Source organism: Odontesthes bonariensis, chromosome 6 (assembly GCF_027942865.1).
Source record: "Odontesthes bonariensis isolate fOdoBon6 chromosome 6, fOdoBon6.hap1, whole genome shotgun sequence".
Lineage (NCBI taxonomy): Eukaryota > Metazoa > Chordata > Actinopteri > Atheriniformes > Atherinopsidae > Odontesthes > Odontesthes bonariensis.
The window spans coordinates 12,390,118-12,408,173 of record NC_134511.1 but is presented as its reverse complement, the minus strand read 5'-3'; the positions used below and the strand labels follow the sequence as shown (position 1 = coordinate 12,408,173).

The 18,056-nt window shown below is 40.8% G+C and overlaps 1 protein-coding gene across 1 annotated transcript in view; it reads right to left on the bottom strand.

Moving 5' to 3' along the window:
- Positions 1-17,182, bottom strand: part of rtn4r (reticulon 4 receptor) — a 47,530-nt gene extending 30,348 nt beyond the window's left edge. Inside the window, exon 1 of the mRNA XM_075468952.1 lies at positions 16,639-17,182. Within this exon, the coding sequence (XP_075325067.1) occupies positions 16,639-16,660 (22 nt within the window). The 5' untranslated portion in view covers positions 16,661-17,182. The remainder of the gene's footprint in view (positions 1-16,638) is intronic.
- Positions 17,183-18,056: the final 874 nt, after the last annotated feature.

Genomic DNA, 18,056 nt, shown 5'->3' with positions numbered 1-18,056 from the left:
TTAAGTGGTGCCTTTTCTAAAGCCATTCACGTTTTATAGAGTTTTGTATGACAATTCCTAAAGATGGTGGTTGACTTCAGAAGGAAGAAACCACAGCTCCAACCTGTGTCCATCGAGGGAGTCGATGTGGAGGTGGTCAGGACATATAAATATCTGGGGCTGCAGCTGGATGACAGGTTGGACTGGACAGCAACGATAGACTCCATACACAGGAAAAGACAGAGCCGTCTGTACTTCCTGAGAAGGCAGCTGTTTCACCAGCAGTTTGTGGTGGCTGTGGTTTGCTGGGGAGGTAGCAGCAAGAAGAGGGACTCTGCCCGACTGGACACACTGGTGAAGAGAGCTGGCTCAGTGGTGGGCACAGAGCTGGACTCTCTGATGACAGTGGCAGAGAGAAGGACCCTGGACAAACCGCTGTCCATACTGGACAACACCCACCACCCTCTGCACAACACCTTCATCAGGCAGAGGAGTGTGTTCAGTGGCAGACTGCTGTCTCAATCCTGCTCCACCAACAGACTCAAATACTCTTTTGTCCCTCTGGCCATCAGGCTGTACAACAGCTCTCAGTGATGGCACTTCTGTATTTCCTTACCATCTGTACGGTCACTTTACATTTTTCAATTTGAAATTGTTTTTTTACATTTTTTTTTAAATTGTTATCTATCTATCTATCTATCTATCTATCTATCTATCTATCTATCTATCTATCTATCTATCTATCGATGAACAATAAAAAGAAGAGTCCAACGAAATACATGAGACTACAGACTACATTTGGATTAAATAACAGTTAAGTTTTTCCAAATAGCGAAATGATAACCATTGATGGAACAATGAATTCTGAGTTTTAACAGAAAATATTACAGGTCTGGAAACCTTATCTCAAGAGAAACTAGTTTAGCAGGACATTGACTCTGAGAACACAGGTGGTTCTGTTAAGCTTTGCTTACAGAAACATAAAATGTAGTTCACATTTTGTCGTACAGCTTGTGTGATGGTAATGCCGGGGTTGCAGGGTTTGCATTTCCCCCAAACAGGAGCTATTTCTGCCAGACTGTTGCCTTAACTGCTGTTTTAGAGCTGGGGCCTGTACTACAGAGCCATATCAATACATCCACAGTATGTTTAGGTGATCTGTCTTAGCTAACCCTAACGGTGGAGATCTTGATAAGCAGAACTACAGGGCTGGGTATTAACTCGGTAAGTGAACCCAGGTTTACAGATTCTAGATATGTTCATGCAAAACTGGAGAGGTTGGCATCAGTTGACCAATGCAAATGTATAATTCTATCGGACGGAAAAGCAGTGCAACTATTGAAGCCAGTGCAAGAAGGAAAGGCAATTAAAAAGGAAAAAATACCAGCAGCCAACAATGTGAATGCACGATTGATAAGCAAATCAATGTCACTGCCACGTCATTAAAGCATAGATGAATGTAATACAGATGTATTCTTGAACTAATTGAGGACGTTACAGTCTTATTCAGATTTGTTACTGACTGTGGAGAGGAAGAAGAGGACTTTCATAAGATTCAGTGGCCTGAATCGCTTTCCTCTTAAAAAAAGGGCATCCAGCATTTTCAGTGCTGCTTTTGCTCTCACTCCTAAATTATTAGGGTCAGGACTTTAAAAACACAGGCTTAAAGTTGAACAAATGAATCTTCAAGTTAGGGTCAGAATAATAACAAGAATAAAAAAAACAGTCTAAACTAGTTTGTTTTGGACAAACGTCCAATTACATCTTTTTTTTGTTTGTTTCACACTGAGCACAAAACAGACTAACATGCATTTTGAATAAAAAGAGAAAGTGTAAATTTGGAGCCCTGGGTCAAATTACTCTGCAGTAGTTTTTAATGGCTTCAACGCATTGATGGGAACACAACACTTGGGTGCAAATGGAGCAACAAAATTAGCCACAGCTCACTTTTTTTTTTGACAGAAATGCACATTTGCAGACTGTAATGTCTGGCTCTGATATACTGACAGAAACAACTTCTCAACAAAAATATATGAGACTGGTCGATTTTACCCGTCAGTAGGATAGATGACAACTAACTCTCAGTTTTGCTGTGTGCGCTGAGTTCTGCGGTTCAGTCAAAAACTATAAACCAGCCAAATTATCTCAGAAATTTGTGCTTATCAGAAATTACTGCCCAAAGCAGCCTGTACCATACAGTGTAACCCCATCCCTGCATGTTGTCCTAGTTCCTGACTTCTCCCCGAAGTTAGTTGTAGTTTCTGGACTGGATCTGAATACATTATAGCCCTCAGAGCACCAAAGATAAACACACTACAGAAGAGAGTAGGAAAGGACTTATCTGGGTTCTTTTTGCTGATGTGTCTGTGACTTGTCTGTGAAAAAAACTCTTTCAATGCACAACTTTTCACAAAAACCAGTGTCAGACTGGACTGTTCAGCACAAGGAGATCAGGTTCTGAAAGGGAGGGTTCACATACCCACTCACACATACAATGTTGCATCATCATTACTTCTTAGCAAACTTTTTGAATATTATTATTAACTACTGCTGGATATTTCAGGTTATATTCATGCAGAGATATTTAAATTCAGTCCAACTGTCAAGCACCACTGTGTATATAACCTTTATTCCAAAGCTCTATTTGGAATTCTCACCAAACTGATTCACTCTTTTCTTTTTAATTACACACCGCATGTGAAAGGAAGCGTTGTCCTATCAGCAGCTTGATTTTTGAGTGGAGAACAACTGCAAGTTCGGAGTTTATATTGCTGACATGGAAAATGTCATTAAAGCAGTGATTTAAAGTGTTAGTGGAGCCTCTTCTGCCTACCAATGAAAGAGCTCTGTCATCTGGGAATCTAAAGTGACTAAAGATACAGTTCAGTAAATACAGAAGTTCTGTTATTAGAGCATCAATGTCTATATGTCAGCAAAAAATATTCAAATGATAATCTAAGCCCTCAAGAAAAACAAAATACAGCACAAGAGTGTCCAATTTAGCAAGGCTTAAATTTCTTAGATATCAACTGTTATTCCAGATGAGCCTCACAGTTCTGTAACTGGATAATGTATACTGCTTCTAACTAATACGGGACAAATAGCCTATTGGTGATTGATATTGATAATACGTGAGCATCATCAGATATGATTTGGTTCCATACAACAAAATACAGACAATATCAGAATGGAACAGTGAGACAATATCCTACCTTCTGTGTCCTAATATTTTTGGTTTATTTTGGTTCCACAGCATTTTCATTTGGGCTAGCCTCCTTGAAATTAAAGGAAGATAAAAGGGAAACTGGTGCTCTGTTAATATCTCTTTGAAGATGGAGCCAATCTGGCAGCAGAATGCCGAGCCCTGTATTTTCCCTTCCCTTTCCTCTCTTCCTGTATTCAGCACACTGGATGAGAGATAACTGCATACTCAGCTTAGCAACAGCTTACCTCAGGTGGAGGAACTCTTAAAGGAATCTCCTTTCATCTTCATCCTCGTGGCTTTGTTTGGTCTTTTTTTTAATCGACATCTGGACAATGAATATTTATCTTTGTAATTTCTGCTTATTCGTACATCCTACCCTGCAGAGATGCACAGAATGCACCTGTCTGGCTGGATTTTCAAAAGGTAGAAATTAACATCATGGTTAGTATGAGGGGCATATGTGTGTGAAGAGGGGGATATAAAACACTTTCTGCTCACAGGCTGCAGGCTGTTAATGGCCGTGCAGAAATAATGATTATTTGTGGACAGCCGTAGCCATTATGCAAGTCCTTCATGCACTTAACCTGCATAATCCTCCATTAGAATGGCAGATAATGAAAATAGGATGAAACAGGAACAACTTGGTACAATGTAAGTCCAGACAAGACTATTCTTTATGTGAATTTTGGTGATGTAACATGTTATTTCCCCCAATAGTTGCTTTAAACATTTGTTCCAGAGTTTCAGGATATACTGGCACTAAAGCGAGCCAGTATCTACAAAAACAGAAGCAGAATCATTAGTTTTATCTCATTTGGAAAGGTGTATAGTGCATTTCTTGCATCAGGCTTTGATTTCAAATCCACATATTTATTTATTTCCATTACTGGCCCAGAATAAAGTGATAAAATGTGCAGTGAATGCACATGTTCAAAAACTGATTCACACGTGAAGTTGAAAAGAGTCACTCATCTAATACTCTCACTGGCAAAACATCTGATGTTTTTCAATTATAATAGATAGCTCAAGAAGCTCAAGAAGAGCTTTTAAACCAAATAGTGTTAAGCGTGAGAAGCGATTCGTTACAGTTTTGTTGACACCCATATGAGTGCTCTGCACCCAGGCCACCATCTTTAACAAGTCCCTAAAGTGTCGCAATGTGACTTTAATACGCTGTTAATTACTCCTGTCTTGACCTTCTGGTAAAATTAACCCATGTTTCTGTTATCTGTGCAAAAACGCATTACCATATGCCCCCTTTAATGGCTTTAATTAGTTGTAAACGGAGGTGATTCTCCATTCAAGTGGATGAGGAGTCGATACAGTAATACGGTCCCGACACAGCTCCGCTCCAACTCTTTCTCATCAAGAGTATGGCACGCAGGAGGATAGATCTCAAAGCAATAGCACAGGGTCAATTGGATAAACCTATTCTATGTTCAAAGGTATTACAGACAGAACTGACTCACTGCTATGGTGTGGAAAAAATTTACAATTAGTTTGAGGCTGTATTGATGGAGGAAGTATTGCAGAAGAGTTTTCTCAATGTCGGTTGCATAATCTGTAAAAAAGTTTCCACTGGAGAAGATGAAACATCAGCGGGGTCTGTTATCATGATGAGAGAGAAGGGAGTCATCTTCCTGTCAATAGAAAGTAAACATATCCTTGGGTTGACATGAAAGACCAATGAACGTGAGTTGAGCTAAATTAGAAGGGAAAGTAACAAAAGATGAGAGAGGCCTGTGTTTTCAGTCTTCGAAGGTGAAAAATGTCAAAACATCAAACAGATCAACATGATTTCAGCTGCGGTTGACAACGCTCACGATAACCCCTTGAAAAAGTCTGCATATTCCATAAATAAGGCAGCTTTGAAGCAAAGAGACCAATACACTCCACGTTGGTAAACTACATCTCCTCCCATACGCTTATCTGCAGTAAAGTTCCAGTCTCTTGTCCCTTAATTTCTTCACAAATACCAAGCATGGACAGTGGTGAGGCAGAGAGTACACTCACACTGGAGGATAATGGCTGTTTATGGCTTGTAATGCATTGTAAGTCAGGAGGTCTCCATTACAAATTGTGTATGGCTAGAACTGACAGGAGGTGCTTTGGCACAAGTGATCACACTCAAATCAAAGGACAGGCTTGTCTCATCATCAAGATGAAGGTTATCTGTATCTGATGACTACTGTTACAACAATCTGCTACAGCTTACCTCTATGATAAAGATCAGGCAATAGACAAGATGTTTGTCTCTAAATGCTTTACAAACAACAATAAAGAGCATGAAAAGGAGCCATAAAAACTAACTGACACACAGATAAACAGTTCTGTAGAGAAAATCCAATTCCAATCACAGTCTTGAGATGTTTGGGAGAAATAAAAAAAAGATAATCAGATTTTATTTTGAGTGCTTTGTGGTTTCAGAGGATAAAAATCAATGTAAACCGTGGTCTTTAGTCATTCTTTTTGGAAGGACACACAGCTTTTCATCTATAATTGTTAGATTATTTTAGCAGATATGTAGGTGGAGGCTCAAATCTCTACAACAGATATGTCATATGAGATTCCTTCAAATATTTAGAGGGGGTAGGTGTTTATGCAGCTAATTCTGACTGATATGTAACAAAGCGGAGGGTAAACCAAAATTAGCTGCCTGTCACAACCATTTTGCTAACACTATTGTCACCACCAGGGGGAATTTGCCTTTTGACCAAATCACTGACATTTCTCTTGTCATATCCATCTACAGTTGAGCTTGATGGCAACTGTGAGTATTCCTACAGTCACAGCTCTGCTGCCAGTTGAAATGGAAAACCTCTGCCGCAAAGACTGGGCCTTGTTGATGTCAAGCTTAGACGATCTTCATGTGTCCATGGCACATGTTGTAAGAAGATAGCTCGGCTCTTCATACGTTTAAACTGCATGCAAAGTACTTTGCGATACTCTTGCAATCTGGATATAAACAGAAATGAGACATATATATTTTCTGGTTTGCTGTTACCTCTCAAGCTTGAACATTTACGCTAAAATGAATACTGTCTGAAGCTTAATGAATCATCATGCTCAAAGCATATATTGGTGCTAAGGTCAGCTAGGCATTCTTGGATGCAGATCTTTGATAAACTGAGCAAGAAGGACAGACCACAATTTGAAGCGCCACTTATATATAGTTTGTAAAACAGCTCCAGCAACTTGTATCAACGAAGAAGAATATGTTTATAGAAAGAGTAGAGCTTTTTTTCTCCCCTAAAAACCATGAGAACCAAATTTTCATCAAAAATAAATAATGCAAGAGATTACAAATTATGTAAACATTCTCAGAAAGAGATTTCATTAATTTTTAGGTGTCTAGTAGGTCAACTGGTTAAGCAGCCCCATGTATGGAGGCTAAATGTCGGGTTATAGCCTGTGGCCCATCAGTGCATTTTTTAACCACTTTTTTATTTCTACTCTCACTGATAAAAAATCTTTAAAATAATGTATTATATGACACATTGTGCTGTTGATATTAGACATGAACTCTTGAATGTAAAATACTCCGATCAGCCATAACATTATGACAGGTAAAGTGAGCAACACTTCCCATCTTGATCCATTGCAATATTCTGCTGGAAAAACCTGCCTCCTGGGACTCGCATGAATTTCATTTTGACACCCCACAACCCACAGGGCCCAAAAGACCCTTTGCCAAGGTCCTGGTCCAAAACACTGCGGGACACCTTGAGATGTACTTTGGCCACGCCTTGACTGGTCAGAGCTATTTTGGGAGGATGAGGAGAGCGCACTCTATATTAGGTCATAATGTTGGTCATAATCAGTGTATCTCTCTGTTTACTTCCATTAGTCCAATATTATCTTTCCCTTGGTGTGGTTTTGAATTTCTTATCAGGTTAATTCTTTACACTCTGATGTAAGTATCATTTAAGTAAGAAACAGTAAAAATGGAGGGAATGGAGTCACAGGAGTATTTAATTTGGAAGATAGGGCATAGCTATTACCTGGCTGTGTTTCCAGAGTTAATAGTGGGAGATGTAACAAGAACAACTCACCCCTCCTGAAAGTAGTGTCCACCTGCTGAACCTTGTGTAAGTCGGCATGCAGTGGGGGGTTCAAACAGCCAGTACGTGCACACTGTTCATGTTCTGCTGAAGTGTGTATGTAAAGCAGGAGCCGGAGGAAGTGTGCTCTCTCTCCCGTCTCCCATTTCTCTGTGGTATAATGTGCTGCCTGTTCTTGTGATACCTCTTAAATGTAATGTGGGAATCGCTTCACAGTCAGGCATGAAACTCAATATGCTAATGCCTTTCACGGCAGCTACGGAAGGGGAGAAAACATAACCTGTCAATTACCCACAGCAAAACCACTGAAAGATTCACTGAAAATCACCAGGAAATTCCACAAGACAGAGGAGTTTAAACACAAGCCAACAGTTGTTTAACTAACTGTGAAATCGCATGAGTGAAATCAACCTCCTCTGAGTTCCTGGCGTTACGTTGAGATCCATTATATTTAAGAAAGCATGTGCCGATATGAACTCCATCAATTGCTTTCTTTTCAAGTGCCAGCTGAAAATTTCAGGCTTTGATTCGTGCTTACAGATGAAAGGCCTGATTTGTCAAGACTCATTATCCAAATAAATGGAGGAAAGCCAGACTTTTGATGAGAAATACACAACAGGAAAACAAAAAAAAACAATACATTACAAATACACCATACATCTTAGAAAGGATTGCTTCAACAGCTGATTTCCATCCAGCTTGAGTTTCACTCCCACGAGTATCCGCTGTTTAAGCAAAGCAAAGTGGGACAGAACTGGTTTGAGATGATTTTGTGCTGTCATACAGACATCATCAAGACCCCCTTAGAATAATTTGTTTACAGCTCAGAGATGGAGTGCAGGCAGTGCTCGTATCTCCCCCTGGAATAATTGCTGTGATGAGAGGCTTTGTTGGAAGCATGCACTCATGTGAAAATAAGCACCATTTTAGATTCACGGGCCGGAAAACTGAGGCAAGCTGACATGACACACCCACATCATTGACATATCACCAGTAAAACCGTACACGGTCATCAAATCAGCTCTTCTGTTCTTTGTGTTGCTATCACCTGTGCATCCGTTGTTATTCTGTCCTTAAATGAGGCCGGTGGGTTCCCTCTTCACCAGGTTTGAAAAACCAGCTGAGTTGGCTCAAGTCAGCGATTTCTAGCAATATCAGCCAATAACAATGTGTCGATATGGATGTTGCGCACTACAACTTTCTTCACTTTTAATGTGCGAGGCAACGGAGTTAGATTTTGACGTAAAGTAGGTTTTGTTTCTCTACACTACACCAAGATAAAAATCATGACTTCAGCCCTGAAGCAACCCTGAGCAAGATAAAGGCACGTACACAAAATGGATGGATTGTGTAATAATCCAACTGCAATAAACTTTTCCGCCATTTTGCATTTTTTCTTTGTTCTTATCAGTGATCAGAATGGATAATATGCACCCTCTGGCCACCCCATTAGGTGGAGATTTGCCAGTCTGAAGCATAATTATGGGAGTGATGGCAGCGAATAATGGCTGCACTATTTAATGGGTTGATAGCATTCAAAGTAGGTGTCTGCTCTCTGATCCTGAATGACAAAGAGATTCCATGGCATTGTTTTACACAAGTCTACTGCCTATTCGTGTGGGTTGAGAGATGATGATAACAATTCAACTTTTTCAGTCTTGCTAAGTGCTCTGTGTAATCATATGAGATGGCTAAACTCAGTCACAAGAAAGCATCTGTATTTGTGGTTCCCAACACCCGGTGAAGAGTTCCTTTGGAAAAAGATGTATTTTTTGGGTTCTGGCAACATTTTGGATTGGAATGATGACAAAAACTGGGCACTGATGATTCATTGCCACACTATAAGAGGCAATACTATAAGAGTCCTCATAAAATTATGAAAGAGACATTTTAAAACAGAAAAGGCAAGGATTAAGTCATGAAAACACAATTTGCGGAACAAAAACATCCCAGCAAGGCACATAAGTGTTTGTGTTAAGGAAAAATTACCTTAACACAAACACTAGTATGAATTTTATCTAGGGACGTGGTTACAGTCTCTGATGGAACTCTGGTACGCACAACTTAAAACCACAGGCGACATATGGTCCATATGACCCTCACCAGTGGCACACTACCATGTTTGCATCTTTCCAGCCAGCCACCTGATCCCTACTGAATCCCCTCTTCATTATCATCCGTCTCTCTCACCCCTCCCCACTCTTTCCCCTGAGCCCAGCAGATTACAGATATCATTATAATGGAAGTCCTGGCAGGCTAGCTGTGGTCACATTTAATTTGCCATGCCCAGATATCTACACAAGATAATCAGCATTTACACCTGAGACTGAGAAAAGAAAAATGAGCGACATATGGGTGAGACTAATCGAATCGTAAAGAGTAGAACGAGCAACACAGTATGAGCAGAGTTGGTAAAAAGCAACAGTAAATTAAATAAATGTACAAACTCTATGTATGGAATATGTATTATTATAAGCTAGTCCCACTGTAGCTGAAAAGTGGGATTTTCATTGATTGCACTGTTATTCTTGTATGTTCATAAACTCTTTACTGTAACAGTTAAAGGGATTATGCATCCTCTGCTCTAGAAAATCATTTTACTCCCACCTGCCTGTGAGATAGTTGAAAAGCCAGAGTGGCTAAATAAGTGGCAGAAGACAAATGTTTATTAACAGAGTGCATGTTGCAACAACAAAAATACAAAAATGTATTGACAAAACTACATAACTAAACAATTAATTTGTCTAAAAAAAACATAACTAAACTAAAAGAAAAACATAATTAAGCTACATGCAACCAGCTACATGGTCATAGCCCTCCCCTTTGGTCAGACCAAGGATCAGGATCCTCATCGTAGAATGACTTCCTAGGACTCTTCCACCTATATAGGAAAGTCGGTTCTCTGCAGGTTTACACAGTGAAATTAATGTACTAACTTGCAGTACACCTCTCCGATACGCCTTGTGTAAACTGGTGTAAACACAGTCTTTCAACCATAAAACAAACAGAATAATGAAAAAAAAAAAATTCTAAAACTGAACGCCAAAACGAGGCCGGAACTCGGCTCACAGGACGCAGCGGGGGGTAAGTCAAATTCAATAAATGATATCGCTAATATGGGATGTCATACAGCTTCATGTCAAAAGAGGCGAACTATCCCTTTAAGTCAAAAGCTATAAATACAGGAAGTAATTCCGTGCTTCCTCCTTTTGACTGTGGAACACATGGTGAGTACACAAAAGTGAATAATTAAACAGTTTTAAACAGTAAAGAGAGTTAACGAAATGAATACTGATACGTTTGTGTCTACTGACCGCTAACTAATATGTAGCAAAAAAATTTAAATCGAAACAAACAAATATGGTTAACGGACTGTTGTAAGTATGTTGCATTTGGTTACCAAATGGTGTCACTCACCCACTTTATCACACTGCCACTGAGGACACTTATTTGTGTATGAAAGAGTGTTGTCAGCCACCTAGAGTTTGTGGAGTTCCATTGTAAAGCTGCCAAAACAGATATATATATTCTATGTTTCACCCCTATAGCAAGAGCTTTCACATTTCTAACAGATCAACAGAGCTGAGGAATGATGACCTATTTCTTTGAAACAGTTTCATGTACATATTTCAGCAGTGAACCACCAAGCTCATGGGGAGACATATTACTGCTGGGAATGCAAAGCAATGTGACTGAAACTGCAATCTCTCACAATTTCTGCAAGGCTTTGTTCTACCACCATCTTAAATGGAAGTCTATCCATCTGTCTGTCTAATTCATGGTTCGCTGTCAACTCAAGCTGCTTTTTTCTTTCACCTCACGCTCTAGAACTCCCTTTTGAAAGCTGGTTAATGTATGCAGTCTTTGCCAAACAGCATTGATTCCTCACATATAAAAAAAATGAAGTGATTCTGTGGAAAAAATAACGAGACAGAGTCCAACATTTCATACAGTAGAGATAGGTGACTGCTTTAGAATAAATTCGTCAACAACTTGGCGCCAGGGACTTAAGGCACAGCATCAAAACACAAACTCCCATCTGTTAAGATTTCAAACTAATGACAACAGCGGGCACACTCGCACGATGATCAGAAGCATTGGTAGGGGGTTCATTTTATGCCACTGCAGCTAAAAATACCAATTAATATTTATCTATCGGGGGGGGTCCTCTGTTATAAAACTCCACAGATTAACATTTGACAGCCCAGTTGTAAAGGCACAGCAGCCAGAACTGAGTGCAGAGTTCAAATTAGCTTGGATGTTAGCAAAATGTGTGTAATTTTATTTATAGACAACCAGAGCCCTCAAGTTCTGTGGCTCTCCAAAAAATATTTACAATTCAACACTAACATGCACAGGCATTCACACTTTTGATATTTTTGGAAAATAATGATTTTGATACTAAAAATGCTTACTTCAAATCGCTATCTTAGACTTTTATCTATCTGTGTATCTTTTGGTGGCTGTGAGCCCAAGACTACTCGCATCTCAGATCGGCGGGCCACTTTATCTGGATGGCAGCTCAGCCTGCAGCAGGGGGAGCGGGGCAGGTTTGACTTATAAGGCTGACAATGTCTCCATTCACACATCTAATTTAAGAGCGGCTTCTGCTCTGTCTAATGAACAATTTACTAGGCCATCAGTCTGCCTCCCCATCGTGGTATAATCAGCGTCACCATTGTTCCAAGTCGCTCAGTACACGCTTTCACATTTGCAAAGGAGATAGGAAATACCGTGCAACTTTCAAGGAAACCCAAACAGAAGAGCGGGCACTTTGACTATCAAGGATTCAGAGAAAACAAGCATGGAACCGCAGACTGAATCAAAAGATTTAACCGTGCAGCAGAATCAGACGCCCTGTGTGTTTCACAAATTAACCAACTCTGGTCGCGCATGTTAGAAGCTTCTGCTAAACAATGTTATTGACAATTTTAAAGGAATCATCAGATGCATGTTCACTCCCACGGGGGTATGGTGTTTTTTTCTGGCTCAGTCACTACGTTTATGTCTCTACGAGTGTCAACATAGCTCTGATACAATGCATATTATATGCACATTTCAAGTGCCTTTTTGTGTGCGTTTGTGTGCTTTGGGTTAAGCATAAGCTATTGAAGGGGTTTCAAATGCTATGTACTGTATGCGTAGGCACCTTTAACGGATTATCATACAGTGTCAGAGTGGATTTTGGTAAAAAAGACACAAATAAATCCTCCATAAAGACTCCACCCGCCTCACCCTGCAGTTGCGTAACTCTAATTCATCTGGTGCTCCGTGTTCTGCGACACCCTCCTCAAGACAAGTACCAACACTTATTTTTGCTAATTTTTGGAAAGGGGGTAGAGAAAAGGGGCTGGGGAGGTAGAGGGGGTGTTGAATCTGCAATATGTTTATTTCTGCTGGTTGTCTCTGCAAATTTTCTGACACCACAATAATAACCCACAGAGAGGATTAAGGACTAGTAATCTGGGGGAAAGTGCATTTCATTCTGACTGCTTGCTGCTTTATATTTTTACCCCTTAGCTTCCTCTGTATAAACAAGTGGAATTTCTCTCGTTTATCCACTTAGTTCCTCTGTCTTGCTGATTAGCAGTGAAGGGCTGAGAGAATGGGATAACTTATGGTTCCAAGGATAACTGAGTCCAGCACGCCTGTGTGTGTGTATGTGTTGTGTATCGCTGGGAATCTAGATGTGCATGTGTGGCTACACTGGATAAACAAATTCAATACTACTTGAAGTGTACGGCCAATTAAAAGAAGCACCTGAAGCAGTGTGCTCATCAGGATGCAATGAGCGCAGCAGATCCACTCTTAAGTTAGCCTGCTGCAGACTGTCACTGAAACTAAGGCATTCATACCACCGAGCTCTGCAGCCCACAGTTTTGACATCTTTATCCTTTAACCACTGACAAATCCACATAAATGCGAGGACATTTGATCAAATTGTTCTCAATTTTAATCTTCACTGAAAACCCAGATTTGAAGCATCTGTAACAAAAAATAAAAAGTCCACAAAAATGGCTCTTATGGCATGGGTTGAATAATTGTATGTAAGAACTAAATCTTCTTATTTCAGTTCAACAACCCCCCCAAAGATGTTATTATGTCACTCAACGGCGCGTTACTTGCAGGGAACATTTTGGACATGAGAGGGATTAAAAGTCTTTATCAAACAGTTATTTCGCAATTTGCTGCCAAGAAATGTCATGGAACAAAAAATTGTTGAGTTGGACACAGAAGCTAAATGTATCAGATAATGTATCGGGGCCTGCACTGCACTGGAGCCAGTGAAAGTATATTTCTGTATGCATCCTCCATGCCTGGTTTAGAAGACCATGCGGAACACCATGTAGCTACAAAAAAAAATCTCTCATCTAACTTTTTCACAAAAGTCCTTTTATTCTGTGCTGTATTATTAGTTATTAGTATTATTAATTATTTCCATTCGCCCATCATCTTTTCTTTACACTTAGCAAGCTGCTACTTAAAAATAACCAAAGTTTTAAGTCCTTAAACCTCACCAGGTAAAGGTAACGTCTGCACATCTCAGATAAACCACAAGCTGTGGCAAAAGTATTTGACATTCTGATAATAGAAATATCTTACACATTAATCAAGCTAATTAGCCCTCAAAGCTTGCAGTTCCATTATGGTCCTTAACTGTTCAAGGTGTAGTACATAGTCACATCAAGCTGCGAAAGTGTAGTGCAACACATTGGACCGTGAGACAACTAACCCTGGCCATCTGTGCATAGAAATGTCTTGTTCTGAAGTAATGAAAACACAGCAACTTTTATATTCACATGATTCTACACTCATGGAAACATATTCATGTGTAAGTGTTACACTGCGTTTCTTTCATTAGATCCCACTAAAATGTAATACAGTGGAAATGTAAAAACCTGGAAAAAGTAAACGAATGAAACAGGAGACCCATAGATGTTGAGGTTGAAAAGCTGGGAAAGAAAGCTGGAAATCTTCAAATGTCCCAGGATCATTCAGTGAGATCAACTTGCCTTCCCCAATACATAAATTATAGTCGATAACCTTCTGCTGTAGGGATGTTACAATTTTAGATGTTTCCTTCTGACTATCTCAAAGGTACAATTGTATCATTGCTCTTATTGCTCACTTTGTGTTGAAAAAAAGACTCACAGGAATTTAAACATCATTCCCAAAATAACAACTTATCTTTCCAATCATTTTGGTGCAGCCTCCACACAAAGCACGATAAAAGACAATTAAAAGAAACTATATTTCTGTCCTTCTTTCTATCAGCTGACTTTCCCTTTCCTCAGACCACCCCATATACTCACAGAACACTTCACCCACACACACATTATCCCAGCAGCCCTCCCCTGTGCTTGTGTAAACATCCATACAAACACTAAGATGGATCAATTTCACATTCCCTTTCAGGAGGCTGGAGATGCCTTGTCTCATTGTGAAGTTATGGCACGGTGTTTGATGCTGCTTTGCAAAGCAGCTCTTCTTTTCTTTCTTGTTTTTTTTCTCTCCATTTCTCTCTTTTTCTTTACGCCCTAATATGTTCTAAGCCATGATCTTCCCCATCTCAGATGCAGCCACTTGTGACCTAATCTTTTGAAAAATAGGCAGCATTTTGGGCAAGGCTGTCCCAAAAAAAACAAAGATATAACAGCAAACTTAACAAATTGAGCAAAAATGCCCTCATTGTGTGGGTTGCGTGGCAGTTTAAAACTCCTAAAGAGAAAGCTTTCAGTTCCACCATAATGGTTTTATCCATTCATTTGCACTTTATTGGCTTTGCTTGGCTGTAGACAGGGAGCAACGGCACCCCCGAGCAACAGCTTTCCCACAGAGGCATTTGATCATATGCTGACAGGTTAGAATAAAGAAAAAGAGTAAATTAAAGTCCCTCCCCACCCTGAGACTTTAAACACAAGACATAGGCCATATTTTCTCAGCCAAATCAGGTGCCTGAGAGATGGATACCAATTATAACTGCTGGAGGAAAAAAAAGGAATCAGACAGAGGTGTGTGTCAGCAGCCTGGTGCTAAATCGCACAAGCAGCTGGATGATGAAAACTTGCCTGTGGGGTTTAAGGGACCCACAGCCATTCTGTGCCTGTGATGGGATGTGCACTTGAATTTGCATCACTCCGTGACATATCAAAGAGAATGCACAAGCAGATGTGCCTCTTTGATTTTGCCAGTTGTGAGATGCAGAGTTATTCTGTATAGGCCTGCAATAATCTGCGGCTTTCTTACAATAATCCTCCAGTTTTAGCCAAGTAATGAACATCACGAGGAAGATGGAGAGTGTGCAGCACGTTGCGTAAGCACTGTGTTTATGAGTATTTGTGTGTGAATGTGTGTGTGTGTGCTGAGGCAGTCAATGCACGGGTGGGGCTGGGTAGAAACGGGGCTTTTCCCGGAATCTTCTGATGGAACAAACTAGATGTTACATACACGCATACTTATCTCACGGTGCTGCCCGTCACACAGCACAGCCTGAGGCCTGTTATTATCGCTGCACTGCATCAAACATAAGCTGTTTACACGCTAAAATATGGGCTCAGGTACAAACAGGTGCAGGAAGACAAGCGTGCCAGGTGCCCCCCCCCCCCCCCTAACTTTCTGTGCGCGCACACTGACACAGCGTCTGACACGCTCCTGCCAAGAAATGAAATCCTTATCCACTTCTGGCGGGATCTAGAAAGCATCCCTGCACTTATGACTCTGGAACTCGAGCTATTCCAATAAGGCCCGGTTTCCTGTCACTTTACCCTGAGTAGGATGATGCAGACTCGTTATAAACCAAGGAGCTGGGGAGTGATGTGGTGCTATTGAGCCGCCAAGCGGACCATCTGCAGACTTCATCAAAAGCTGTGCTTCGCGGCACCAACACGGGCTGAGGCAGATGCCAGGGTTAAGTTGCGATATCATGCGGTGCGTGTGCACCACCAAAAACACTAAAGTAAGCTACGCGCCCCATCGTGTTTAAACTTCAGGTATACGAAGACAGAAAAAGAGAGAGCACGCACATAATCTGCTCTGAATTCTGACTTAATTAAGAGCCACTAAGTCAAGGTCGTTTACAGCCGCAATAGCCTATTCATAACTGATACCAAGGCATCTTGTTTGTCTGATCCAAAATGATCCAAATGCAAAACTGTGTTTTGTTATAATACATGTTAGAAATCTTTTAGGTCGTGTTGTCAGTTATGTATCAGTTTAACCAAACCGCGGGGGAGATAGTGGAGTAAACTCCAATTAGGACAACTGGTTTCTATTCCAAGAGAGCGGTGACACTGCACCGTGGAGGGCTGTAGGCTATCAGTGCGCAGTAACCCAACGGTCTGCTTTAAGGAGAAAACTTTAAAAAATAAGTCTTTCTGTCTAATGTGTACTCACCATCAATTACGACGGTCCTCATGATTTAGATGGGGGTGAAATCCAGGGGCGATATAAATCCAAAGCCGAGCGACTTCCACCGTGTACGGAGATAGGTGGGATATCCGCTTTTTAAAGCAAGTGACGGGCGACTGCAAATCCAGTGCGAGGTGGGAAAACGGACCCACTGGAGTCCCTTGCACCCTTCAAACTTTAGCCGTAGGTCTTCCCGAGTGGGGAGCCACGTCTCCTGCTGCGCCCTGGCTCAGTCATGTGGATGAGGATTGTTTTTAAAAAAGCAGTCAGCGATAAATATCCAAATTCAGATCAGCAGACTCGACACCTCCCCGAAAAATAATAGAAATATGGGACGCGCACGCGGCTCTGGCAAAAAAAAAGAGCTTAAAGTGTCATCACAGAAGTGGAGAATCAACGAAAAACCTGTATGGAATCCATCTTTACTAATCGCAGCACATATCCAGTCTGACCACTTTCTCCGTTGAATATTTCCCTTGCAGCTACACGGAGGAAAGTGTGCAGTGTGAGCGTGGATGTCGGTCGCACTGGCGCGCGCCAGTGTGCGCTCTCCGCGGCGAGGTGTAGAGGGAGGGCGGGGCAGAGAGGTGAGTCTGGTGGAAAGAGACAGAGAGAGGGGGAAGAAAATTCAAAGATGAATCTTTTATGGCTCTGTGTCACGCTACAAAAAATGCCCCTCATAATTCTGAAAGTATAGTTTTCGTATTAATTCTTGCAAGCAAACAAAAAAAGGTGCGTAACTCCTGCCAGTATTTCACAATGGCATTATTGATAGTAAATCCTGACTTGTAAAAAAAAAAAAAATGATTGCATCTACAAATAATTTTACACAACCCATGTGGAGAAATTTCAAGACTTTTTAAAAGTGATTCTGAGACCTAATGACATTTCTTGTAGCGCTGGGCTGCGCTCTGATGAATGTTTGATGTGCCGGGCTTCTGGGTTGGAGGTGGTGGTGTGGGTGGGTAGGACGGTGACGTGAGGTGAATCTATTTGTATCGGACACGACCAGGCATGCACATCCATAAGAAAGGAACCTCAAAATAAAGGCGCAGAGCCTCAGGCACGAGCTTTCTTCTAAGACCGATGTCTTCGGTGAATTGCTGAAAACCGACAAAAAAGTGACAAAAACAACATTTTGAATCTTCATTCAAAATACATTGTTTCCCAGTGGAGTTTTTATTCGACTTTAAATCAGCCTGCATCTTCCGTTTTTTTCACCCTCTTCTTTAAAAGTGATATCTCTTGCTCAGACATCGTCCGAAAATCCTCCACATTCCGTACACTTCTTTTAACACTATCGGTGATAATGCTTTTAAAAAGTGATTAGACTATTGAACGGCCCAGCAGCACCGTGCCAGAGCTGATTGTATCACAGATCAATTGTGTCCTGTTTTGCATCT